This window comes from Mauremys mutica, chromosome 1, assembly GCF_020497125.1.
Source record: "Mauremys mutica isolate MM-2020 ecotype Southern chromosome 1, ASM2049712v1, whole genome shotgun sequence".
NCBI classification, from domain to species: domain Eukaryota; kingdom Metazoa; phylum Chordata; order Testudines; family Geoemydidae; genus Mauremys; species Mauremys mutica.
In genome coordinates this window covers 182,907,587-182,935,238 of record NC_059072.1, presented here as the reverse complement: position 1 = coordinate 182,935,238, position 27,652 = coordinate 182,907,587, and the positions used below count along the sequence as shown (strand labels likewise).

General features: G+C 41.5%; 1 protein-coding gene across 3 annotated transcripts in view; it reads right to left on the bottom strand.

Moving 5' to 3' along the window:
• Positions 1-12,731: 12,731 nt before the first annotated feature.
• GBE1 (1,4-alpha-glucan branching enzyme 1) overlaps positions 12,732-27,652 on the bottom strand; it is a 277,500-nt gene continuing 262,579 nt past the window's right edge. For all 3 annotated transcript variants that reach the window (XM_045002099.1, XM_045002100.1, XM_045002101.1), the window contains one exon: positions 12,732-14,827. In XM_045002099.1, coding sequence (XP_044858034.1) covers positions 14,771-14,827 — 57 coding nt within the window. In that variant the 3' untranslated portion in view covers positions 12,732-14,770. The remainder of the gene's footprint in view (positions 14,828-27,652) is intronic.

The window sequence follows — 27,652 nt, the reverse complement described above, 5'->3', positions numbered from 1 at the left end:
TACTATAAGTATTTAGGCTGACAGCATGCTAACAAAACACAGGGAATTAGTTGCTTTACTACTTAAAAAGAAAACGTATAAACGTTTAAAAAAGTTACAGAAATTTGGTATGATTCGCTTCTTACCTATTACCTCCAAAAAAGGAGTAGGGGTGAAAGGGAAGCAGCAAACATCCAGAACTCCTATTGGTAATGATTTTGTGCACTGAAATGTTACATCTACTGCTTCAATTTATAAATCTGCATTTCAGATGAAAAAGTGCAAAATAAGGGTTAGCAAATTAGATATTAAAGATTTTGCTTCTCTCTGCAGTTTCTGTTATATGAGACAAGCACATTATTTGCCTTAGCAGGCAGAAGAACAATGACTAAAGGCTGCTATTATAACAGAATGGCTACATTAAGATAACTAAAAATAATTGTAGATTCACAACATCAATTCTGTGTAAACAATTTAAGCCTCATTTCTGTGTATTTAGCTTCTGTTTCAATGTCACATTAAAAACAAGTGCAGGCTGTAAGGCAAGGAATACAAATTGACGTTGGTAAACCAAGTAAATTTGGGAGCAACTTCATTTGAGTACCTCCATGGTCTGGAGTATAGAGCTGGCTGGGAATTTTCCATGAGAATGATTTTCTGATGGAAAAAGCCCTTCTGGGAAAAATCAACATTTTCACAGGCAAATTTTGGCTTTGCTGAATAATTCAGATTTTTCCACCAGGAAAATTGCAATGACAGCTTCCTGGTGGCCCAGCAGGAAAGCTGTTGACAGCTGAACATTCACAAAGTGAAATTGATAAGAGACTTCCAAGAGTGCTGCGGAAGCTGAGCACCATGTTTCTCTGACGTTCAGTCTGCCCCAACTTCTGGATGAGTGAGGAAGCGAGCCCAGGCACTTAGTCCTTTGTCAGAATTTACAACAGTTAAAGGTCTTGAAAACAACCCTTCGGGAAAATAGCCATGCAGTATTTCGGATGCAAATAGGTCAAGAAGGCAGTATCATTCATGGAAATATTATGTAGTGGTATTGATGCACCTTCTGTATGGTATGGTGCACAAACAGCCACACAGCTCTAGTATTGCAGAGGGTGGGTATTTAAAAAAAAAATCAAATGTAACTGCATAACTAAGCTTCTCTGATTTGAGGGACATATTAACTGAAAATTAGGGAGGGGGAGGGGCAGTGGTAGCAACATCAAAAGGCCAGAGTTTATCGTCAATCCAGATAAACACCAAGAATATATGAAAACGAATGGAGTATTTTGAGTAACCTTCACCAGGCTCAGGCTCCTCCATCACAATCAATCCATCCCCAAACAGGCCACTCCCTACATACAGATTATCGTGCAACTATGTACTGCAGAGTATCTTGCATCTTCTACTAAAGGATGAACTACTGGTTTGTTCCACTATGGCAATTTCCTATGTTCTGATTCAGAGTTAATTAACAATAGAAGGAGGAGGCGGTGATATATATATATATATATATATGTGTGTGTGTGTTGTGTTTTTTTATACAGTGTGGGTAGCTAATGCATAAGGGTTAGATTTATTTAATCATTCACTGGAGGTTTGAAATGCAGCTTACCTGAGAAATACCCACAATAAATTATCTTTCATGTTCAGACACCTTCAAAATACATTTCCTTGCATGACATTTCTCTTAATATGCAGTATCTCTTCCTCTTACCCCCCCTCTCCCCAGAGTGATGTTAAGATAAGAAGGCATCATTATGACAAATTAATCTCATAATTACATATCTACAAGGCAAGACTTTCTAAGGGTAATTTTTGCAATTGTGGCATATTTGTAAATCAAGGGTATTCTCTGTGACAGTATACCCCATAAGGCTTTTTGGGGGGTGCTTATAAATGTATGCATGATATAACTGGAATAGGGTTTTGCTACATGTGCCAGGTAACACATCTATGTGAATGTTATGATCTACTGGCTATGTTCATCCTAGTTGTATACAGGCACCATTTGTGTGTTCAAAGTTATGAACATTGGCTATACATGCCTGATTTCTAAGTAGAACATTTGGTCACTTCTTGGGAAAGGAATATGCAAGTTAAGTGCTCAATCAGGAAGCACTTAACAGACAAAAGAGCTTGGAAGACTCCAATCCACCTAAGAAGTCGACCTGAGGACTTTCAAAGTAGCATGTGATAATGTCTGCTACCTGTAAGTCCTGAGTCATGCATGGACATGTGACTTGCCCACGTGATTCCGAATCTACATTTTGTGACTGGATTCTACACATGAGGAAGGAGGGGTATCTATTCAAAAGAGAAAGTCTATTTAAACCCTTAGGAGACCACTCCATTTTGTCTTCAGCTGGCTAAAGAGAGAGCCTCTCCACACCCCTCCCGCCCCAGGATACTGAAAGAAACTGGAATGAAGGATAGAGACTGCAAGGGGTGTGAGTGATTGCTGGACCGAGGCTAAAAGGAGATTAGTCTGTAAAAGGGAGCGGTCTGGAACTGGCAAGATTATCTGTATTCAGTTTGATTGGACATAGATTTGCGCATTTTATTTTATTTTGCTTGGTGACTTACTTTGTTCTGTCTGTTACTACTTGGAATGACTTAAATCCTACTTTCTGTATTTATTAAAATCACTTTTTACTTATTAATTAACTCAGAGTATGTATTAATACCTGGGGGAGCAAACAGCTGTTCATATCTCTCTATCAGTGTTATAGAGGGTGAACAATTTATGAGTTTACCCTGCATAAGCTTTATACAGAGTAAAACGGATTTATTTGGGTTTAGACCCCATTGGGAGTTGGGCATCTGGGTGTTGAACACAAGCACACTTCTGTTAGCTGCTTTCAGGTAAACCTGCAGTTTTGAGGCACGTAATTCAGACTCTGGGTCTTTGTTGGAGCAGACGGGAGTGTCTGGCTCAGCAAGACAGGGTGCTGGAGTCCTGAGCTGGCAGGGAAAACAGAAGCAGAGGTAGTCTGGGCACATCAGGTGGCAGCACCCACCCATCACACTCTCCCTCCATGTTTTGTACTAGGGATAACTTGATACTTTTGGAGGATGAGGAATGTGGCCTGTCTGGTAATGGTGGACAGGGATTTTGTTTCTGGTATCTAAATCCAGCAGACATCAATTAATCTATGAATGCTATCTATTGTATATGATTGTTGTAAGGGATAGGTATTGGGTAGCTGTATTGCATAACTGGGAGTTAGATGCAGAACTTAGTTCAATTTAATATCAGGCTGTTACAAAAACAACCAGGAAGGCCAGAGAATGGGTACCACTTCCTGACAAACACAGCAGGAGACCAAGCTGAGCTATCAATTGTAAAGAGCCCACTTACAGGCTGCAGCCAGAATTACACCACTGTGCAGTCTATGCTGGAATGTGGCCCCCTACAGAGGGAGGGGGATCTGTGGTCAAAAACTGCTCATATGGAGCAGACAGAGGCAAACCCCCCACAGAGATGCCCCTGCAGAAAGTTTTGACTAAGTTGGGCTACTTGACTGTCGTCGGGGCAGTGATAGATTAGACATCATTTATTATTTGTATCATCATAGAAGAGCCTAGGAGCTTTAGTCATGGATCAGGACCCCCTTGTTTTAGGTGCTCTACAAATAAAACAAAAGGACATTCAAAGGGACTGTACCATGAGCTCAAGTTCCCCTTTGTGGAGCTGCGTTCCTAGTGTGAAGGATAAGCAATACCTTGTTTTGGAGAAGACTGGCTGGTCACAATGCATTAACTGCTGTCACAGGCCCAAGGGAAAGATCTGCAAGGCCCAGTCACAATCAGGCCTGTTGAGTAGTCATGGGGCTGTAACCCAGGGTCCCAGACTAAAAGCCAGAGATTCTCCTCTGATGAGTTGCCCATCCCCTCTCTGGGATACAACCTAATGTACTGGGGTACCACTGAGCCTGCCTGTGGCTCCTTCACCCCGCCCTGCTGAGCCAGGCCCTCAAGCCTCCTCCAGCGCAACCCAGGTAGGGACACACCCAGCTGTAGAAAGACATAGACACTGAAATCAGCTCTGTGTGGGAAGACTCAGCTTGGGAATAGCCCAGCACTCAAGTGCACATCCCTTCTGGAGTGTAAACGCAAAATTGTATTGTCTTCCGCTGCACAGAGACCTATACAGTGTAAGCTCATGAAATTTGCTCCCTCCCTCAATGTGGATGAAGATATGTACTGCTTCTTACCTCCCCCCAGTTCTGAATTCCACAAATTGAGTTTGTAGTTAAGAAACATTTGTTTTCTAAACGGATAGATTTTAAGTGATTATAAGGGTTAGCAAACTAATCAAAGCAGATTACTGAGCAAAACAAACAAACATGCAAACTAAGTTCAATACACTAAAGAAACTGGTTACAGGTAGTAATTTCTCATCCTAAATGTTGTTTTAGGCATGTAGGCATTGTTTTAGGCCAGACACCTTTTCCGGCCCGGGCTCAGCTCTTCTCGTTCCCCTCAGTCCTTGTTTCTTAGATCTTCTCAGAAGTCATCCTAGGTGGGGATTCAGTGAAGAAAAGAGCCCTGATTAACTCACTTCCCTCCTTTACATAGGGTTTACATATGGCATGAATACTTTGTTCCCCAGTTTGGTCTCCATCCGCTTTGTGGAAAAATACTAGCAGGCCAAGATGGGGTCCAGTACCAGGTGACATGATCACATGATCCTGCAGTGTCAAAGTAGCATCCCAGGAAGCTTCTGAGGAAGGTGGGAGATTATCATATTCAAAGTCCTATTGTTCTCCCTAATGGCCCAATGACTAACCAGCCAGACTGATTGCATTTTGTCTGTTGGGCGTTCCCCAGGTGCAAATATTTTTTGTAACTGATACATAGTCCATATTCCTAACTTCAGATAAAGAAAAGATACTTGCATACAAATAGGATAATCATATTCAGTAAATCATAACCTTTCCAATGATACCTCACATGAACCATCTTGCAAAAAACATATCTTTGGTATGCCATATTCATATCATAAGCATATCTCTATGAAGAATATGGGGCGTAGTGCCACATCTACCCCTAGAAAAAACAGGCAGGAGGCTTGTCACCTAGGAAGGTGGTGGTGCATTCAGAGACCAAAGAATTGCACAGGCTTTAAGCTGTACAATCTAATAGAAATTATCAGGAGCTCATGCATATAAAATTCCATACTCTGCTTTCATAACTTAGGAGAAAGGGGTCTGGGAGATTTGATAATTACAAAAAATGGGCTTTACAAAAACTAAAAGCCAACAGCCATGTGATAAGATATTAATAGATTTGGGAAAGTTTAACAACAATTGCCCCAATCATACAAGGTGAAATTCACCCCTGCTCAGAGGACTAGCACTCATCGATGATCCATATAAGTCCTTAGACTAGGGTTTAAGAGATGCTAAGGCCTTGCTCTGGCTCTGCACAGGGATGAATTTCACTCACAGAGTCAATGGCAGAGCCAAGAATACACTGGATCAGTTCTGATGCTCCATCCCCTTTTCTAGTCACCAAAGTGCACTCCCTCTCAAGCCTGGACATGCCAGTCATGTGCAGTCGAACAATCAATTTGTTCCTTACCTATAAAATACACAAGAGCCAAGTGAATTCCTGCACTTTGCATATAAAAGGCAAATTTGTTTACTTGCCTCTTAGTGTGTGATATTTTTACAAGCCTGTTTTGGGACTAAAATGACTCACCACACAGAGTCCTTCAACTTCTTCAGTACAATGAATAAGCAAACATTCCTCCACTTCACACAAACAACCCTGCATGGAAAAATACATTTTATACTTGGACATGGTGTATTTTCCTAATTAGCTCTCCAAAGCTAATCTACAGGCATAGGCTTTTTTCATCAGTCAAAAAGGGCTTCCTGTCTTCTGACAAAAACATGCTACAGTAACAGAGAACAAAGTGATTACTAGAATTGCAAAAGGCAAGTGGGCTTTTTCTCAAATTATTATTGGAAACGGGTTTTGTCAATTTATAAGCAGCATCTGAAGACTGAAATTCCTCTTGCCTGAAGCTGACAGAGAGCAGTCACACCTATGTGTTATATAATCTAGAAAGGCTCAACGAATTTTATGTTGGCTCAATACCATTGTAACAAAAAACACACAGAAACAAAGGTCAGTGCATGAAAGAAACTCTGCAAAAAAGTAATGGACAAAATTTCAAATGCTACATGGGACACGCTTTCGTTGCAGTTAATTTAATTTTCCGCATCTTTACTGTAATACAGAGCAATCACTTGAAGGAAATTCCATTTTATTTTATTTTTTAAATGCTGGGTCAACTTCTACAAAGACAAATTAAGTGTGAAAGTTACTTATGTTTACAAGTAGAGAAGTTATTCACATTTGTCTACAGCTATAATCACATGCTGGCAAGCCTAGGAGTAACACAATTGACTTGGCTCAGAGCTAAAACACAAAAAAAGACAGCCCACTGGCTTTTGTCTTCACTGATACAAAGGTGCTTTTTAAAAAAAAAACCCCAAGATAATTAACATACTATAGTTATTTTGCTCTATTCCTGAATGGAAACAAGGCTCTTACAGTGTTTATTGCCATGTATCTAGATGAAGTCAGTACTATGCCACCTCCCTTTGGTGAACATTGCTTACTTTACCTGGCAGTAAAACTCCACTGTGTTTTTTCCAGTGGGATGAGTAACATATTCATTATCCCATGGTAAAAACAACACCATTTGGGGGGGGAGGGGTGTCAGTGAATACTCAGCCATGGAAGAGTTTTTCTTTCTACTAGAGATCCAAGTGGACCTTTAGGAATAAGACATATAAAAACATTTCTACATGGGGAAAAACAAAGGACACTCTTGCAGCAGTATAGCATTTGCAGTTCATTTTTCTTAACACTTCTATATCAGGGATTGGCAACCTTTGGCACGCAGCCCATCAGGGAAATCCGCTGGCAGGCCGGGACGGTTTGTTTACCTGCAATGTCTGCAGGTTCAGCCAATCACAGCTCCCACTGGCCACAGTTCGCCATTCCAGGCCAATGGGGGCTTCAGGGAGCAGCGCGGGTCAAGGGATGTGCTGGCCACCACTTCCCCCAGCCCCAGTTGGCCTGGAACAGCAAACCACGGCCAGTCGGAGCTGTGATCGGCCGAACCTGTGGACGCTGCAGGTAAACAAACCGTCCTGGCTTGTCAGCGGATTTCCCTGGTCGGCCAAGTGCCAAAGGTTGCCGATCCCTGCTCTACATAATCACCTTCTACTGCCTCCACTGCATGAATATGATTTAATATTTCGAAACATCAAACTGAGCAAGGGTATAGCCTTAGTTGTCAGCCAGCTTACAGCATTCTGCCATCACCTCATGAAAAGTTGTTTGGCAAATGCATTTAAACTGCGATTTGTTGAGGCTGCCCATAATAAAATGTGAATGAGCTTAGAGCTAGACAACAGTCTGAAGATGGTCCCACCATCTTATTCCTTGTGATGTCAGATGACTACTGCCAGAGCCAAATGACACTGGTGATCAGTATTTCCTTTGATTTTGGGGCATCTCCCAATATTATCTTGGCATACAGACATGGTCACCTTAGGCCTGGTCTACACTACGAGTTTATGTCGAATTTAGCAGTGTTAAATTGAATTAACCCTGCACCCGTCCACACAACGAAGCCATTTTTGTCAACATAAAGGGCCCTTAAAATCGATTTCCATACTCCTCCCTGATGAGGGGAGTAGTGCTGAAATTGACATTGCCATTTCGAATTAAGGTTAGCGTGGCCGCAATTCAACGCTATTGGCCTCCAGGAGCTATCCCACAGTGCACCATTGTGACCGCTCTGGACAGCAATCAGAACTCAGATGCACTGGCCAGGTAGACAGGAAAAGCCCCGCGAACGTTTGAATTTTATTTCCTGTTTGCCCAGTGTGAAGCGCTGATCAGCACAGGTGACCATACAGTCCCAGAATCATAAGAGAGCTACAGCATGGAACGTATGGGAGATACTGAATCTGATCTCTGTATGGGGAGATGAATCTGTTCTATCAGAGCTCCGTTCCAAAAGACAAAATGCCAAAACATTTGAAAAAATCTCCAAGGCCATGATGGACAAAGGCCACAACAGGGACTCAACACAGTGCTGCATGAAACTTAAGGAGCTAAGACAAGCGTACCAGAAAGCCAAAGAATCAAATGGACGTTCATGGAGGGAGGGGCACTCTCCGAAAATCATTTGAATTCTGGGTTGAGCTCCCAATGCCTGAAGGGTCAAAAACATTGTGGCTGGCGGTTCAGGGCATATGTCATCAGTTCCCCCCCACCCCATAAAAGCAAAGGGAAAAATATCATTTCTTGCCTTTTTTCACTGTCACTGTATGTCTGCTGGATGCTGCTGGCAGACGCGGTGCTGCAGCGCTACACAGCAGCATCCCCTTGCCTTGCTTTGTGGACGGCAGATGGTGCAGTATGACTGGTATCCAGCATCGTCGTCCTGTGGGTGCTCCTGGCTGGCCTTGGTGAGGTTGGTCAGGGGTGCCTGGACAAAAATGGGAATGACTCCCCAGGTCATTCTCTTCTTTAAGTTTTGTGTAATGGAGATTCAGTCCTGCCTGGAATATCATGCCAGCTGGAGGCTTCTGCCTCAGGCTGCTCTCCCAGTCGGCAGCACCGCACAGTCACACCTACCCCAGCCTACCCCTTGCTCCCATGGCTCACAATCAGATACTTAGACCTCTACATTTTGCTGCAAATAAAAAAATTAAGCTCCCGTTTAGAACTGTCCCCCAACAAACATATCCTGGGACATTTTGTATTTTACCAGTGTCAACCAAAGGCCCACACACAAATGGAGATTCAGTCCTGCCTGTGCTTCTATCCTAGTGCTTATCACAGATTTCCATTTTCAGCTATAGGCTGAGCAAGTGCAGAATGGTGGTTCACTCTACTTCGCTTCCACAACTGCCAACTGCCCTTCCCTCCCCCCTTTGATCTCTGCTTGCAGAGGCAATAAAGTCAGTGTTGTTTCTTATTCATGCATTATTTATTACTTCATCACACAAATGGGGAGATAACTGCCACAGTAGCCCAGGAGGGGTGGGTGAGGAGGGAAGGAACGGGTGGTGTTGTTGCAGGGGCACCCCCTAGAATGGCATGCAGCTCATCATTTCTGCGGGATGTCTGGGGCTCTGACCCGGAGCGGCCGTTTGCCTCTCTGGTTCTTTAGTAGGCTTGCCTGATATTCTAGGCAGGACTGACTCTCCATTAGACAAAACTTAAAGAAGAGAATGACCTGGGAAGTCATTCCCATTTTTGTCCAGGCACCCCCGACGGACCTCACCGAGGCCAGCCAGGAACACCCATGACAGCAACAGACGGTACAGTATGACTGGCAACCATCATTGCCAACTTGCAAAGCAGCAGACGGTACAGTAGAGCTGGTAACCATCTTTGCTAACTTGCAAAGGCAAGGGGATGCTGGTGTGTAGCACTGCAGTACCACGTCTGTCAGCAGCATCCAGTAGACATACAGTGACAGTGAAAAATGGCTGAACGGGCTCCATGGTTGCCGTGCTATGGTGTCTGCCCGGGAAATCCAGGGAAAAGGGAGCGAAATGATTGTCTGCCGTTGCTTTCACAGAGGGAGGATTGACTGACTACATTTACCCATAACCACCCGCGACAAATTTTTGGCCCCATCAGGCATTGGGATCTTAACCCAGAATTCCAATGGGTGGGGGAGACTGCAGGAACTATGGGATAGCTCTGGGATAGCTACCCACAGTGCAATGCTCTGGAAGTCGACGCTAGCCTCGGTACATGGACGGACACCGCCGAATTAATGTGTTTACTGTGGCTGCATGCACTCGACTTTATACAATCTGTTGCCAAAATTTGAAATATGTAAATTCCGAGTAATCCCGTAGTGTAGACATACCCTTAGTTTGAGAAGGGAGTTGTCTAGGAGAGGTCTATTAACTTTTGGAACTTGCTCAGTCTCCAGAATAGCTTTGTAGATGGGTCTCAGCTTGGTTGACACTTTCCTAACATAGTACTTGAACACTACAGATTATTTATTTTGGCCCTTAATTTATCTGCCAGTATGAGAGGAGACAGACTTCTCCTTACGGACTACATATTGCAGTTGTAGGTGACAGAGAAAAGGTTTCAGTTTCATTTGACAGCCTATGGTTCAGTTTCATTTTTACCTTCACACAAGCAGCCATATTGCCCCAGTTTGTTTGATGCTAGTATTGAGATTCAAACATGGAACCTCAGTAAGATATTTTTACAAAGTCATTTTTCCTGGCATGCTTTAAGTAAAAAAATATAGTGGCACAGGTAGTGAGGTCTACAGTTAAGGTTGCTCAATACTTTCCATTATAAGTCCTGTTTCTAGCTGCTTATCACATTGATAACCTGAGGCAGGCACCTGGCATGGAAAACTTCAGCCTGAACAGTCAAAGGTTAAGATTTTTGGAGAATTTCAGCCAGAATTATTCAGCCATTTTTGAGAATGAAATTAAGGAACAATTCCGTTTACCCATGTTAACAAATTACTGCAATTGTTTTGTTGTCAAGGTCTAGCACTTCTGGTTTTGTGGCAAGATCTTGATATTTGATATGGCAAGTTACCTTAGTGTCAAGGATGTGTCTTTTGCCACCCCTGAAAAAATTCACCCAAATGTGACCAAGTTATAAGCCTTTGAAAATTCTGTTTGCACATGCTCAAGACAGACTTATTAGTATAGGAGCTAAATACCATCTGCATTGATCATGTTCCATCCCTTCAGAGCTTTTATGTGCCGAACAGACTGCAAGTTCACCGCTCTCACAAAGCAACTGAGCACGCTCCATCCCGGGACTGCAGGGGGCCACTGTCGTGACGGGTACAGGAATTGAGAGCAGGAAGCCCCTCTCTGCTGTGCTCTCAATGGTCTCCCTGCAGATACCCAGACAGCACAGAAGAGGATGGAACAGCCTATCTTGAATGCAGGGCTGAGGAACAGATGAGATAAGGGGGAAGAGATGCAGGGCAGGGGGAGAAGGAATAGAAGCAAAAGGGGGACAGAAGACAAAGGAGGGATGAAAATAAGAACCAGGGTTGGGGACAGGAATAGAGAAAGGGTGAAAGATATGAGCTGAAGAGGATAAGGGTGGGGCTAAGGCTAGAAGAGTTTAACCACTAGAAAACACTCCCCCACAGAATCTGGAATTCAACCCTATCATCACAAGTCAGCAATCCTTTGCTGTCCAGTGAGTTCCTCTGGAACTCACTGGCAAGTGTGTTGCCACCTCCTTTAGTTGCTGGTCCACACAGAAGATAACAGACTTCAACAGCTACTGGCTTGTCTGTTATTTTAAATGGTAGTGGACTATGCCATGGATCTAAACTTTTAAGACCTGCTGATGACAAATTGGGGATGTGGTGGTGGGATCAATACGGTTCCACGTGATTTTTTTTTATCATTTAAGTTTTAAAAACTTTTTAAAAATACATTAAAAAACTAAATTAAATGAACACTAAGGATGCAAAATCAAGCACTTGAAATTTGGTAAGTGCCAGAATTAAGGTTGCCTGCCTGTGCAACCTTAGTTTGACCCCTCTGTGAATATGCTTTATAATACAGTCCAACTATATGATCACATACTATTTTTTCCTCATGACTGCTGCCCTATTCAGTCTACAGGATGGATAGTACTCACTGAACAGATGTGCGTTCAATTTTTTTTTTTATTCTCAACATTTAATGTATGGCCCCCAAACCCATTGAATACAGAATTATTAATTTCCTTATGGACTTTATTATGGTGGTCCCACTACAATATCTTAATGCTTTATAAACATTAATGGATACATCTTCATTGCACCTGTGTGAGGTGAGATTATTCTGATTTTTCACTGGGAAACTGAAGCACTGAGATTAAAGACACAAAACTGTCAAATGTATCAACTAATATTGCATGCCCATTCTGAGAAGCCTAGGGCCTGACTTGTATGAATACTTGGCATTAGATAGCACTTTATATATTCAGAGCACAGCTAACATCGGCCTCAGCTGCAAGTGCTCATCACTTTTGCAAAATCATAGCTCAGCTGTCACAAGCTGGATACCAAGAAAATGAGGAATGCAGTGGCCACTTGGTTTAAATGACTTGCCCAGCATCACACAGGAACTCTGTGGCCCAGGCAGGGACAGAATCTAATTCTCTAGGTGGTCATTTTGTTGGTTCAATAGAACACATTACCTCATCCACCTTCTCTCTTTAACTACAAGAGACCATCCTTTTGCTTCCTGCAATCCTCCTCCTCATTCACTATACATCTTCCAATGTCTTAAACCAATGAGGCAGGGGTCCTATAGACAGCAGCCTGCTTCATGACACAACCCTGATTCATCCTGTGCAACCAATGAGACAGGCATCCTATGGAAAAAAAAACAGCATGTGATCATGTCATTCAAGACTGTATTGTAATGCATACATACACGAAGGACAAATTAAGGTTGTACAGGCAACCTTAATACTGGCATTTCCTAACTTAAGTGCCTGACTTTTTAACCTTAATAGTCTTTTAATTGTTTTTAAATATAATCTTTTGTATGTATTCAGTATGTAAAACGAACAACATATCATTCTTGAGCAGCAAATCACTAGATTCCTTCTGAGTGCTTGAGGGAAATTCCTGATTTCAAACCCTACCAATAATATCTAGTGTTAGCCTCCAGTATTAGACTATTACACATTTTTTATGAGTGAAGACAACCACATATGCATTTATGTTTTACCCTTCTCACAGTTTATTTGCATGTAATTTTACAGTTTCTACTTCACATCACACATTTATTGCTTCTATTGCACAATAGTTTGACAAGGGCAATTGCCTTGCATTACATTTTGGAACGCTGGAACATGTGCCAGTAAAATCTACAGGATATATTAGTAGATCAATTTAAAGTAAATATAGCAGATAATTACATTGCTTTTTATTTCACTACAAAGTTTACAACTTTGGAAACAATAATTGGTTCCAGTTATTAAAACACTTCAGTGTACTTTTTTAAGCATAAGTATACGGGAATGCATTTATAGCTCATTAATGCACAATGAATTAAGGGGGGAAGGAGCTGTGACATTAATAGCACTGTTGCGTATGGTATTTGTCTTTCATATATCTGTTGCACAGAATACAGTAAGAATTGGGATGTTCATGAACCCCTTTTAATGTGAAATCATCAAAAGACTGGTTTCCCATCATGTTACATTATGCTGTCCCACTCATTCTTTTGTTTTTTTGAAATATATATTTCCAAGTTAAAGTTCTAGTAAGTATAATAAAAAACATGCAAGGTTTTTTTCCAGTGTGGGCATAAATATTTGGCCATTTAGAAGACAAAGCTTACATAGAAGATGACTGATGCATAGAACTATGAATTAATAAAACCCGTTGTGGACATTTTCTCTGCTGAATATTTCTGAATTAGAAAACTCGGAACTGTAAATCAAAATAGATCATAAAGCAAAATAAAACCTCATTTTGGAGCATATACAAATATGTAAGTCAACATGTTTTTAAATTAGTGTAGCAAAATAAAGCATTTGTCTTTAAATCTGTATGACCTTTTCAGAGTTAAAATGAATACTCTGCTGATACAATTTGAATATACAGAATCTTATTCTTTACTATGCTGGATTTCTTGTAAATAATTCACTTAGGCAACAATTTCAGCCAGCACTCTAAACCATTTACTAGCTTGAACATATCAAAAAGCTTGGTTTGAATAACATATCTATTTCAAATACTGTTTCTTCCCTGGTAAGCAAAATATTTTTTAAATTATAAAAATGCAAGATCAACATTACAAGTGCTCCAAGTTAAATGGCAGCTTTAGGAAGCAGCAAAACCAGTGGCTACAGGGTCCTTAGATTTATGAGAGAGTATGTTAAAGAATAAATGTTCTTTTTAAAATAGTTTCACTTATTGTACCATTTCAGTAAATGTAATAGTACTTAGCTCTCACAGACCACTTCTCACCCCAGAATGCTTTGCAAAAGGTAGGCAAGTATCATGAGACCCATTTTTCAGATACAGAACCTGAGGAACACAGAGTGAAATGACTTGCCCAAGATCACAGAACAGATAAGTGACAGAGACCCATGACTAGAACTCAAGTGACATGTGTCCCAGTTTATCCACTAGCTTTTAAATTTTACTGTGAAATTTTCATTAAATAAAAATGGCAGAGGACAGTATTCTTGATTGGAAAAACTGCACATCCTAGATGTATCTGGAATTGCTGCAGAATGGGATCCCTCAAACACAGAAGGCTGCCTTTTGTCAGATTATTTATGTTTGACTTCAACATGCTGTTTTTCTCTTTATCCTAACAGGAGACAATGATCTGTAATGAATATTTGAATTCAATACCAAAATGATAAAAAAGGATTCAAAGAAATTGCTGAAATCAGAGCAAGAACACTTTTGGTACAACATTGTTCCTGATAAGACACTGGGAATGACAGTTTAATTGAGAATGCCAGCTGCTCTGAAATGTTTTAAAATGTAATGCTGTAACATCACAAATGCAAAGATGCATTTTTCTTTCTATTTCTTTCATATATTGTCTCCTTGAATTAGATTTTAGCAACTTGAGAGCACTATAATTATATGTAAATATTAATCCTACATTTCAATGACCTAATATGACTATGTTTAGTTTCAAAAAGCAGCCATAGTGTGAATTCTGTGATGTTGAGTGCTGGAACAATATTTCTTCTCCACGTTTTGCTTCTGCAGTGATGGTTATGTAGTTCTTCAGTTCGGGATATCCATATTCTGGAGCACAATTGCCACTCTGCTTGGAATGTACGCCTAATAAAAGAACAACAGAAACAGAACATGAATCACACTTGACATGATTTTTCATTGGGGCTGTATAAATCACTGCATAAACACGCATTTGAGAGTGAAACATTTTAGGTCATTAAAACTTACAAACATTTTTGAAATGTGTAATATGAATCACATGTAAAGTATAATTATTGATTGCCCACTCTCCCATGTCAGAGTCATGCAAGGCAATCTTAATCAGACCCTCACTGTAGGATTTTTCCTCTTACTTATGATCAGCCATAGGGTGATATTTTTATGCAATTACCACTAGAGGGCTCCATTTGATTTACAATTGCCCATTTAAGAAACTTGGACATCTAGGTCGATAGACTGCACAGTGATAAATTACAAACTCTTACCACAGCATTTGAACAGTATTGTGTTGTGAATTAAAGCTGCCCCAAGGTCTATGATGTCATTTCACACAGGTAAATACAAGAAATATAACACAGCAATGCATTTTTACCATTCTGACATATATGGAACGTAAGTATCTGATAGAACAAAATGTTGAACATAGAAATTGATTCCAATTGATCACTGCAAAATTTTGATTTTCTAGTCAAATGATGTTTTTATTTACCCTTTGGATTATGATAAACAACTTGAATTATTTAAAAAGATTTCTCAAAGATGAAAAAGAATTTGTGACAATTATATTTATTCCTTCTAAGTACAGATTAGATTCACAATGGAAAAAACATCTTGACATGTACTGTTTACCAAATATTTTGCTATGTGGCACTCTAACCATTGACAAATACAGCTGCTCATATATGCGGAACAACTCATTAAAAATGAAATTATAAAAAGTAACACATGATTGAGGGTTATTGGTTTCAGTTTGACAATGCCCTTGTTTAAGCAATCTTTCCTTCCCTTAGCATTCTTAAAATTCTGCTATTTTCAGCCATGTTATCTCCAAGTTGGAGGTTGACTGACAGTATTGAAAGGCTTTCATAGTTTGCAACTGGAATGAAAGGCGTAAAAGAAAACAGCTTTAGGAAAAAGAGAGGAAAAAAACGAACAACTGATCTTCATCGAACCAGATCGTAGCATGTCCAATGCATCTCAACTGTCACTAGTAAACACAGTAATATCCCCTAAGGTTTCATTGATAAATAACTCCTACAAATCTGTTCAGGAGAAGAGGAAATACCAAATAAAGTTGGTTTAAGTCAACTAGCTCACAGAATAAGGTTTGTAAGTTACAGATTTACAGAGAAATTCATTATGTAGATTTAAATCAGAGAGAGCATTTCCAATTTCTTTTCCAATAAAAATGATTCCACAGATGTGAAAAGTTACTGCAGTTACAACTACAAAAATGAAGTTTGACAAAGGGAATAATGATTGCTCTGGTTGGTGTCCAAGTTAAGAACACGTCTTTAAAAATATCATGGGCCATGTGTTCAGCTGAAGTAACTGGCATAGCTCTGCTGATGTCAAGGGAATTATGTCACTTAACTCCAGTTGAGGAACTGGCCCAATGTGACCCCACTGCATTTTCCTACAAATCAGAATTTTAAACGTTTTCAAAATCAGTTTTTGTGGTTGGGAAATGTGCCATATTTAGAGAGTTTGGAACCAAGTCTTCCATTTATCCCCAGAAGAGCTGCAGCTCAATGAGCCCTACTGTACCTCAATTCCGCCCTGCCCATATGCCTGACTCCTGACTTACAGGAATTATTTCTAGTTACCGTCTCCATGATTTTTCACAATTCAGCCTCTTTCCTGAATCAAAGCAGTGACAAATATGCGGGCACCTATTCACTGAAAACTACCATCACACCAAGGGATTTCACACAGGTTACGTAGCACCCATTAGGTGTTTAATAAAATGTTAAAGAGCAGTAAAACAGTTGAGAGCAACTATGATAAATATGAATATAGATCAAGATTCCTTATAGTGCTACAGCAGAAGTTATTCAGAAGACTTTCCCCTCCAAACTGGTATACATAGGTATTTGAGAACTCTCATAAGAATTATAAGGGAAATTATGCTATTCCAGAGACTACTGTATGGCAACTGCTGGCACACGCTGACTTTTTAATGGCTACCATATGACACACATTATAATGAAACACAAAGGACATGACTGATCTCCTGAAGCCATGCGTTTAAAATTCAGTGACATTGCTCTTATAGCAGTCAATTTCTGAGTGAAATATTTATCAGCCTGACAAAAACTCAATGTGTCCAGCCAGGTGGAAGTCATAATGTTCAACTAATATAGATATATAGAAACCTGACAATACAATTACAACTATTTGATGGCTACAAAACTCTTGTAGGATCAAACACCTTCCAGATGAGTTACACAATAAAAGCCAACAAGAGAAGAGCTGATTAGCAAAAGAAAATACAGTAAATAGTTTCTAATGTGGGTTTGCAACCAATGAGCCTGAGTTATCTAATGTCAGTGGGCATTTAGCATAGAGTTCTGTGCAGATTGTGCTCAGCGCAGGGGTGAGGAGGGAGAAGGAAAAAGATGGGTTTGCCGAAGTCACGCTTTCACATCACTAACTGCCCCCTGGTGCAAGTATGTGCAACCACTTGGATGTTCTAACTTATCCTTGCTAGAATGATTCCCTAGTGATCATTTTGCCATTGTGGATTAATATATTATGTTTCAACTATCCCCTTTCTAGCCTTTACCACATATTCTATGCCTGAGCAGGGAAGTGGATACTGTAAGGCTGTCTTTATGCCACTGGAGGGTTTCCCAGTGCCAGGGAAATCCTCAGCTGTCCCTTTAGGGCATGATAATAGTGACTTAGCAAAACTCTGGTGGTGTAAAATGATTTTACAGGGGGCTAATAACAGAGATGTGAATCAGGCCCTATATCTTCAGAAAATGCATGTTTGTTAACTATCTTCAAACCCTCCTAGGTAACCAATATAAAATCTATGCATTTAAACAAAATATTTTTAGGGAAGTAGATTTTCATTCAGTGAAGGAATCTTCCTTTCCCTCTTTAAAACTTGCAATAGTCTGATTGGATACTACGGTGATGAGGGCTGTATAAGAACCTAATTAGAATAGAATAGTCCAATGTTGATTAAACCCACTCTTGCTGCACAGGACCTAATTAGTTACCACCTAGTATCAAACCTTCCATTCCTGGGCAAACTCAAAAGAGTAGCTAGCCAAAGGCCATGAACAAGTTCATTTAAGTAATGACAATATCTTAGACCCTGCACAATCTGGAGTCAGGGAAGAATCATGGGCTAGAAATAGCATCAGTGGCTCTGTTGGATGATTTCCTATTGTTGATGGAGAACAGACATCCAGTCTCATCCTCATGGACCTCTCTGTAGCATTTGACATTACTAATCATGAGATACTACAGACTTTCCTGAAGGAGGTTGCAAGTGGGAATGCACTAAACTGAGTCATTCCCAGATCTGGATACATTCTCTCTGGTGCTATTCAACATCCACGTGCAGCCACTGGCAAAACTGGTGGGACATCACACACACAATATGCAGACGATATACAGCTGTATATCCTTTATTGTTTATGATAACACCACTCTCACCAAGATAACCCAGTGCTTGGACGAAATTAGCACATGGATGAACACCTGGTTGAAGCTAAACTAAAGCAAGACAGAGGTTATGCTTGTTGGCAGAGTGTGATAAGGTAACCCCCATAACGGATGCCTGAAAATGTGGAAATGGCAGAGGTGCTTAATCACTTCTTTGTTTCGGTTTTCACCAAGAAGGCTGGTGATGATTGGTCGTCTAACATAGTGAATGCCAGTGAAAATGAGGTACGATCAGAGGCTAAAATAAGGAAAGAGTAAGTTAAAAATTATGTAAACAAGTTAGATGTCTTCAAGTCACCAGGGCCTGATGAAATGCATGCTAGAATATTCAAGGAGCTGACTGAGGAAATATCTGAGCCATTAGCAATTATCTTTGAAAAGTCATGGAAGACGGGAGAGATTTCAAAAGACTGGAAAAGGGCAAACATAGTGCCAATGTATAAAAAGGGAAATAAGGACAACCCATGAAATTACAGACCAGTCAGCTTAACTTCTGTATCCAGGAAGATAATGGAGCAAATAATTAAGCAATCAATTTCCAAACATCTAGAAGATAATAACATGCTAAATAACAGTCAACATGGATTTGTCAAGAACAAATTGTGTCAAACCAACCTGATACCTTTCTTTGACAGTGTAACAAGCCTTGTGGGGAAGCGGTAGACATGGTATATCTTGACTTTAGTAAAGCTTTTTAGTCTCGCATGATCTTCTCATAAACAAAGTAGTAGGGAAATGCAAGCTAGATGGAGCTACTATAAGGTGGGAGCATAACTGGTTGCAAAACCATTCCCAGTGTGTAGTTATTGGTGATTCACAGTCATGCTGGAAGGGCATAACGAGTGGAGGCCCGAAGGGATCAGTTCTGGATCCGTTTCTCTTCGATATCTTCAGAGATTTAGATAATGGCATAGAGTGTATACTTATTAAGTTTGTGGATGATACCAAGCTGGGAGGGGTTGCAAGTGCTTTGGAGGATAGGATTATAATTCAAAATGATCTAGACAAACTAGAAAATGGCCTGAAGTAAATAGGATGAAATTCAGTAAGGACAAATGCAAAGTACTCCACTTAGGAAGGAACACTCAGTTGCACAAATACAAAATGGGAAATGACTGCCTAGGAATGAGTATGACAGAAAGGGATCTGGGGGGTCATAGCGGACCACAAGCTAAATATGAGTCAACAGTGTAGCACTGTTGCAAAAAAAGCCAACATTCTGGGATGTATTAGCAGGAGTGTTGTAAGCAAGACACAAGAAGTAATTCTTCCACTCTACTCCTTGCTAATTTGGCCTAAACTGGAGTATTGTGTCTAGTTCTGGGCACCACATTTCAGGAAAGATTGACAAATTGAAGAAAGTCCAGAGAAGAGCAACAAAAATGATTGAAGGTCTAGAAAACATGACCTATGAAGGAAGATTGAAAAAAATTGAGTTTGTTTAGTCTGGAAAAGAGAAGACTGAAAGAGGCCATGATAATGGTTTTCAAGTACATAAAAGGTTGTTACAAAGAGGAGGGAGAAAACTTGTTTTTCTTAACCCCTGAGAATAGGACAAGAAGCAATGAGCTTAAATTGCAGCAAGGGAGGTTTAGGTTGGACATTAGGAAAAACTTTCTAACTGTCAGTGTGGTTAAGCACTGGAATAAATTGCCCAGGGAGGTTATGGAATCTCCATCATTAGAGATTTTTAGGAGCAGGTTAGACAAACACCTGTCAGGGATGGTCTAGATCAGGAGTAGGCAAACTTTTTGGCCCAAGGGTCACATCTGGGTATGGAAATTGTACGGCAGGCCATGAATGCTCATCAAATTGGAGTTGGGCCTGGGATGAGGGAGGGTGTGAGGGCTCTGCACTGGAGCCAGAAATGAGGAGTTCAGGGTGTGGGAGGGGGCTCCAGGCTGTGGCAGGAGGTTGGGGTACAGATGGGGGATGAGGGCTCCAGCTAGGGGTGCAGGCTTTGGGGTGGTGCTGGGGATGAGGGGTTTGGGGTGAAGGAGGGTGCTCTGGGCTGGGATCGAGGGGTTCAGAGGGTGGGACCAGGATCAGGGCCTGGGGCAGAGAGTTAGGGCATGGGAGGAGGTTAAGGGTGCAGGGTCTGGGTAGCACTTACCTCAAGCAGCTCCCGGAAGCAACGGCATGTCTCCCTTTGTCTCCTATACAGAGGTGAGGCCGGGCAGCTTTCCGCGCTGCCTCAGCCACAGGCGCCTCCCCTGCAGCTCCCATTGGCTGTGGTTCCTAGCCAACGGGAGCTGAGGGGGTGGCGCTTCGGGTGATGGCAGTGTGCGAAGCCCCCTGGCTGCCCCTACATGTAGGAGCTGGAGGGGATCATGCCGCTCCTTCCAGGAGCCGCATGGAGCCATGGCATGCGCAGAGCGGGGAACTCCCCTCTTTCCCAGCAAGAACTCGAGGGCTGGATTAAAACATCTGATGGATGTGGCCCGCGGGACGTAGTTTGCCCCCCCCGGTCTAGATAATACTTGGTTCTGCTATGAGTGCAGAAGACTGGACAAGATGACCTCTCGAGGTCCCTTCCAGTCCTATGATTCTATGCCCTTTTGCAGCAGGCCACAGCATGACAAGTGTGCCTGCCTCAGTTTCCCCTCAACCATAAAAGGAGCACAGTCTTTCTCAATGTCCAATTCAAAAGCCTGCCTTTAAGCTTAATTTATTCCTGTACTTGTTCAATAGGCCACAGAAGCCTCATGATAAAACCATTCTCCCCAAATCACAATGTACAACAGATTCACAGCTGTTTGCAATGACCACTTCCAGGACAACATTTCCAACTCACCCTCCTGAGAGTCTATCTCCAGTCTGTTCCCAGTCTCTCTCTCTCATCTTGTTCCAGGGTTCCACTCTCCAGGTCATTCACCTGATTGTTCTCAGATTAGCTTTGCTTCTTTTCCCCCAGTTTTTCTCTGGTAGCTCTAAGTCAAGTCTCCTGTGACAGAACTCCCTGTAGTGTTCCATCAGCCCAACCTCCCTGCCTGAGAGTCCTAACCCTGCTACTGTGATCCACCCTTCAGCATAAACCCTCTTGTTTTGTGCTGGTTCTTCCTAGGGGCCTCTGTACAAGCTCTCTGTTAGCTTGGCAGGTGTTCCCAAGTCTAGCCAGTCCTCCTTATTAACTAATTGCTCTTCCTAATGGCTCTCTTTACCAGCTTGCTGCTGCTGCTGCTCCTATTTCTCCCTAAGTTTCTCCTTTCCTACTCACGCAGCTTGCACCTGCCCCTTTTCTGGCTGATCCATCTGTCTCAGTCTCTCCCCCATTTAATATGGCCCAGGTGCCTTCTTATGGAAGGCAGCTAATCAATCACAGGTGCATTGGAACCTGCTACCTCTTGAAGGAGCCAATCACGCTGTGACACAGGGGGAAAACACTTTGCACTGTGGATGCAACCTCTCAATCTCCTCAGGCTGAAGACACATTTCCACAGTGACTGTAACAGTAGAAAACAGACTATGAAACAGGGCTTTCAACCTTGACTAGACCTGGTGGGACAATGAGGGTTATCAGACAAAGCCATTGATTTAACAACCCTCTGCCAGCAGTCCCACTTCTCAGGGCTGAAGCATGGAAAATCCCAGAGTAAGAAGAAAAAACAGAAAAGGTCTCCCAATGATTTTGAAGGAGACATGCTCTCTGTGTCACAAAGTCATATCACCAGCAAAGCACAAGACACACTGGAGGAGTGGGGCATGAAGGGCTTACCTTCCTCCCAGTGGACAAACCCACCAAGAACTCTCAGGAGGTGTGAGGACTCTAAGGTTTGTGTGGGGGTATTGTGTATAGGCTTTTTATTTTCACTTGATCTAAATTTCTCCTATGCTAAGAGTAAAGTGCATCTGTGTGTTTAAGAAGTTCCTTTGCAAAGTCTGTCTTCCTTAACTGTTGCTTTGAACAAACAGTTCAACTATAATCCAGAGTGCCCACAAAGACAGAGCTCTGAGGAGAGCATGCATAAGCTACTGGAAGGCTTGCAGGGGTTCAGCACCAGTCCCAAGGCCAAGAACAGTTGAACTGCAGGCTCCCATATCAGGAATCTGCACCTCAGCAATGTCCCTGCAACAATATCTGGATGCTGATCAGAATCACTTGGCTTGAAAGCACAGGGGATCCAAAGAGTGGGTCCAATACAGCTGTTTTCACTGTCCCACAAGGGGTGGGGGAAGGGGCAGCCAGGGCTGTAATACCAAAATACAGGGCACCACTGATTGATGCCACTAATGATGTAAATTTGATTTTTTTTAATGCCTTCCAAGACATGTTGTCCACTCCTAATTTAAAACCCTCTTAAAAATCTACATAATACACAGAATGCATTAATGTACTAAAAACAATGAAGCAATCAAGATGGATGAATGACATGCAAAATACAATTCTATGTTTAACTCTTGTTCTATGTCCCCTTCCTTTTCTTTTATTACTAACACTTGGTGTCCTATGCAATTTAGACTGGAAGCTCTTTTGCAGAGGACCAGGTCTTTATTTCTCTTTGTATGGTCCCATGCCCACTTTTAGGAGTTCAAAAACATACTTTGCATGCACACATACACTATTTCCTAAAATGTGGTGTTTACGGTTTTTCATTTTCAATTTTCATCTTCTTAAGGGCACTATAAGTATCAAAATATTTTAGCTGTGAATTGCCAACCTAGACTGTGTGCAAGAGACAGCAGAAGGTTATATGTAAACAATGATAGTTTGACAAATGCATGCATCTCTTACACTCTGTAGGATTTATATTCCTTTATTCAAAATACATGTACTTGTAATTTCTTATGAAGAACAGGAATGTTATTCAAATTTTTAATAGAGCATATAGACTAAACCATCAAGATCACTTTAGAAGCATCTATCAGATGCTGTGTCTTAAGCGGTACAAGACACAAAGAAGGATGTTCTGGCCAAAGTATCAGACGTACTTTAGCATAAGAGCATTATCAGGTGTTACTTTGAATAATTTAAATTTGCTGATGCCAAAAATGTTTTAAACAGTGTTAAATGTGTCCTCATTAGGGCTGAGCAAACCCTGCAGTATCCAGTTTGTGTTTCCAAGAACTAAGCTTTGCAGGATCCATTTGAGTGGACTTGTAACACCCAAACCTCCAAGCAAACAAGTTTCCTAGCAACTGTGCACTAAGACTTATCTTGTGCTCTCTCCTCACTTTGTTTGTTTAGGAATCCACTGCTGTGGGAAAGAGAACATCTCTCCTCCTCTACCCCTTGTTGCAGTAGGAGAAAGTACTTTGAAGACCTTAGGGACTAGAAAGCACTCAACCTACTTTGTGACTGCCCCATCCTTATAACTTTGTAATATTCAAGTTGCTACTGGGTCCCCGGAAGATTCTCCAGAGGTGGCCACCAGAATGCATCCAGGAGCTAAAAGGGGACAGGATAAACACACAAACCTTTTCCTCCCAAACAAAGTTGAGATTTGCACAAGTGGTGGGGATGCTTCTTGGCCTTAAGAACTGTATCAACCTGTCTCTGCTCAAAGTTTGTGGATTTAAGCTGATGCTTGTGCATTTGGCCAAAATTTATCCAGATTTCAGGTGAGTTCAAGATTACCATGAGCACAGACCTTGATCATGCCCCTCAAAGTCCTGTCTCCTTTCTTAAGCTATCAGATGGGTGTAATTTTTGTGGGTCCTCCTCCCCCCCTTTCATTCTCTTCAGGGGTCCCAAAAGGCTCTTACTGGCCCACTCTCCTCCATTTACACACTGTCTCTGCATTCACCCACTCACATAGTTTCAACTACAATCTTTATCTCCAATCCTGACCTGTCCCTTCCCGCCAATAGCAAATCAGCCTGTCCTTGAATCTCCTCCTTTATGTTTCATCATCAATCGAAGTTAACAAGAGATAAAACTGAACTCCTGGTTTTCCCTCCCAACTCACTCTGCACACCACCCATTCTGTCATTGAACACCTACACCATCCTCCCTGTCACTCAAGCCCATAACGTGGGGTTCACATCTTTGACGTCTCCCTCTCTTTGCATTTTACAAAATCAAGCTGTGTCCAAATGTTGCTGCTTCTTTCTCCATGATATTTGTAAGATCCACCCTTTTCTTTCTATCCAAAAAGTTTTAGGACACATCCATGCCCTCATTACTTCCTATGTGGATTACGGTATCTCCAGCCTCCCAAACACCTGTATCATCTCTCCCTTCTTCATAGAAAACTGGCTGCTAAGATTATCTTCTTTGCCTGTTCTAATCACTTCACCCAATTCTGAATCCTCCCACTGTATCCTCTTCCGATTCACTAGATCAATTTCCATCTTCCTGGTCTTCACCTTCAAGGTCCCTTCATAACTCTGCTTCCCATTCTGTCAGCTCTTGTCTCATCACATTGGCCCTTCTGCATGTTTGTCAGCTTCTCACATTACCTTCCCTGAACTAGTCCATAAGCTGACTATCTTCTTCTCCTTCAAACTTCACCTCTTCCAGAAAGCCTATGCTGCAGAGGGTTTAGACCTCTGTCCCTAAATCACATTTCAGAACAGAAAATGAATGTGGGAGGCAGAGTTGTATTAAGGAAAATACCTAATTGGAAGGACAATAATAAAATTGACTGGGACAAAGACATGCAGATTGGCATGTGAAATATAGTCTTTGAAAGGTGGCTATTAATCATTGAGGATACAAAGACTCTCAGCAATGTGAGAGAAAGCAGAAAGTCATGTTAGGACTTGCCTACATGGGGACACTCAGGAAAATTAATCTAAATTCATGTTTAAAGTGGATTACTTAAACCACGCTAAACCCCTCTGTGGATGCTCTTATTTAGAACTGAAGTGGCCTTAATTCGGTTTAACTTAATTCAGTGAATTAAGGTACTTTCACTGAATTGAACTAAACCAAATTAAGGCCCCTTTAATTCTGAATAAGAGCACCCACACAAATGTTTAAATGAGGTTTCATTAATCTATTTGAAAAGTATATTTGGATTAATTTGCCCGAGTGTCCCCACATAGGCAAGCCTTAAATCACAGATGAGCATACAAGATATATGGGGATGCTAGCCTTTTTATACTAACAAAAATTTGTAATTTTTATATATTTGATTTATCTTCAGAAATATTTGTATGTTATTTGTCTTTTTGGACTATAAGCTCTTTAGGACTATTTCTTTGTACATATTTGTATAGTATCTAGGACAATGCAACCCCAATGCACACTGGCCACTAGTGTAATACAGATATTAAACATTTAGTATAATTATTAAGCAGATTTGCATCTAGGTTCATGAGGTTCCATAAGCACGTTTCATTGATGCAAATGATCTCACAACAACACATATTGGGTAAAGGAACACACAAATGTACAAATGTTTTTAGTATTGGCAAGGGACGCAGATACTCTGTTCTTGGTCATATGCTATTCCCTAGGTTTGTTACTTTCATAATCTGGACAACAACAAGAAACAAAAGCTTAGCATAGCCAATATATAGGAAAACTTCTTAAATGCCCCCTCACATTGGGTTCACATTACTGTCCTTCTACTTAAAGGGTGCGATAACACAGATGACAGTTGGCACCAACCAAAGCAATCTGCATGAAAATCCTTTCAGATACTCAGTTGCTTAGGGACAAACTTGAGTAAATGGCAATAATTACAATGCTTTGTGCAAAATGAGCAACTACATTGAATGGAATCTGGGAGCACACCCTGACACACAGTATTCCCGAAATATAGAAAACCAGAAACTCTTCTAAAACGTGTAAGCACCCACTCAGCACTTTCTGATCACTCGGGCTAGCTTCACCATTAAGTAACTATTTGTTAACAGGAATGCTAACATCTGCCAATACCTCCAACACCAAACAAAATTGGCTGGAGTTGCAATGAAACCAGCCTACAACCAGGGGCTAGCTTTTTTGCCGCCCCCAGCACGGCAGGCAGGCCGCCTTCGGCAGCTTGCCTGCGGGAGGTCCGCCAGTCCCGTGCCTTTGGCGTACCCGCCGCCGAATCCGCGGGACCAGCGGACCTCCCGCAGAAACGCCGCCGAAGACAGCCTGACCGCCCGCCCTCACAGCGATCGGCAGGGCGCCCCCCCGCAGCTTGCCGCCCCAGGCATGAGCTTAGAGCACTGGTGCCTGGAGCTGCCACTGACTACAACTCATTCTGATGGCTTAAAATCCAATCTGAGAAGTTATTTCATGCTGATTTTTGCACTGGACGTAGTAATGACTAGAATTCACAGGTAGATATTATTGTGTCAGGCACTATAGGCAGCTACTGTGTACTGCAGCTGGTGGGTGCAGAAGACTGACAGCCGTGTATGTGCAACCTTTTCCTTAATTAAAATAAGGATTTTACTTGGAAATCATCTCATGTCTCTCTCTCTATATTTTTTTTAAACGGGCATTGATATTACAGTTAGAATATAACAAGCCAATAATTAAGATATTGGATAGTTTTGCTTTGTGTTATGTGTTAAGTCAAATATATTTAAAATTATGTTTTGTTACATGTTTGGCTTCAATAATAGGTACTCTGTAAGACTAAGAAGCTACATTTAAAGTAAAGTGAAGTTTTAAATGCCTTTTTAAAAAAAAATTACAGCTATAAGGCATGAATATGCAGAAAATCATTTTTCAGAATGGTCTCATAGACTCAAGGTAAAAAGGGACCATTATGGTCATCTAGTCTGACTTCCTGCACAATGCAGGCCAAGAATCTCACTCACCCACTCATGGTATCTGGGTTCACATACCATCATAATTTACCTATGTCTGAGTTACTGAAATCTTCAAATCGTGGTTTAAAGACCTCAAGGTGCAGAGAATCCTCCAGCAAGTGACCCATGCCCCATGCTGCAGAGGAAGGTGAAAAACCCCCAGGGCCTCTGCCAATCTGCCCTGGAGGAAAATTCCTTCCCGACCCCAAATATGGCAATCAGTTAAACCCTGAGCATGTGGGCAAGACTCACCAGCCAGCACCCAGGAAAGAATTCTCTGTAGTAACTCAGATCCCACCCCATCTAACATCCCATCACAGACCATTGGGCATATTTACCTGCTAATAATCAAAGATAGCCTAATTTTGGCAATTAATTTATCCCATCATACCATCCCCTCCATAAACTTAGCAAGCTTAGTCTTGAAAGCAGATATGTCTTTTGCCCCCACTGCTCCCCTTGGAAGATTGTTCCAGAACTTCACTCCTCTAATGGTTAGAAACCTTCATCTAAGTTCAAGTCTAAACTTCCTAGTGTCCAGTTTATATCTATTTGTTC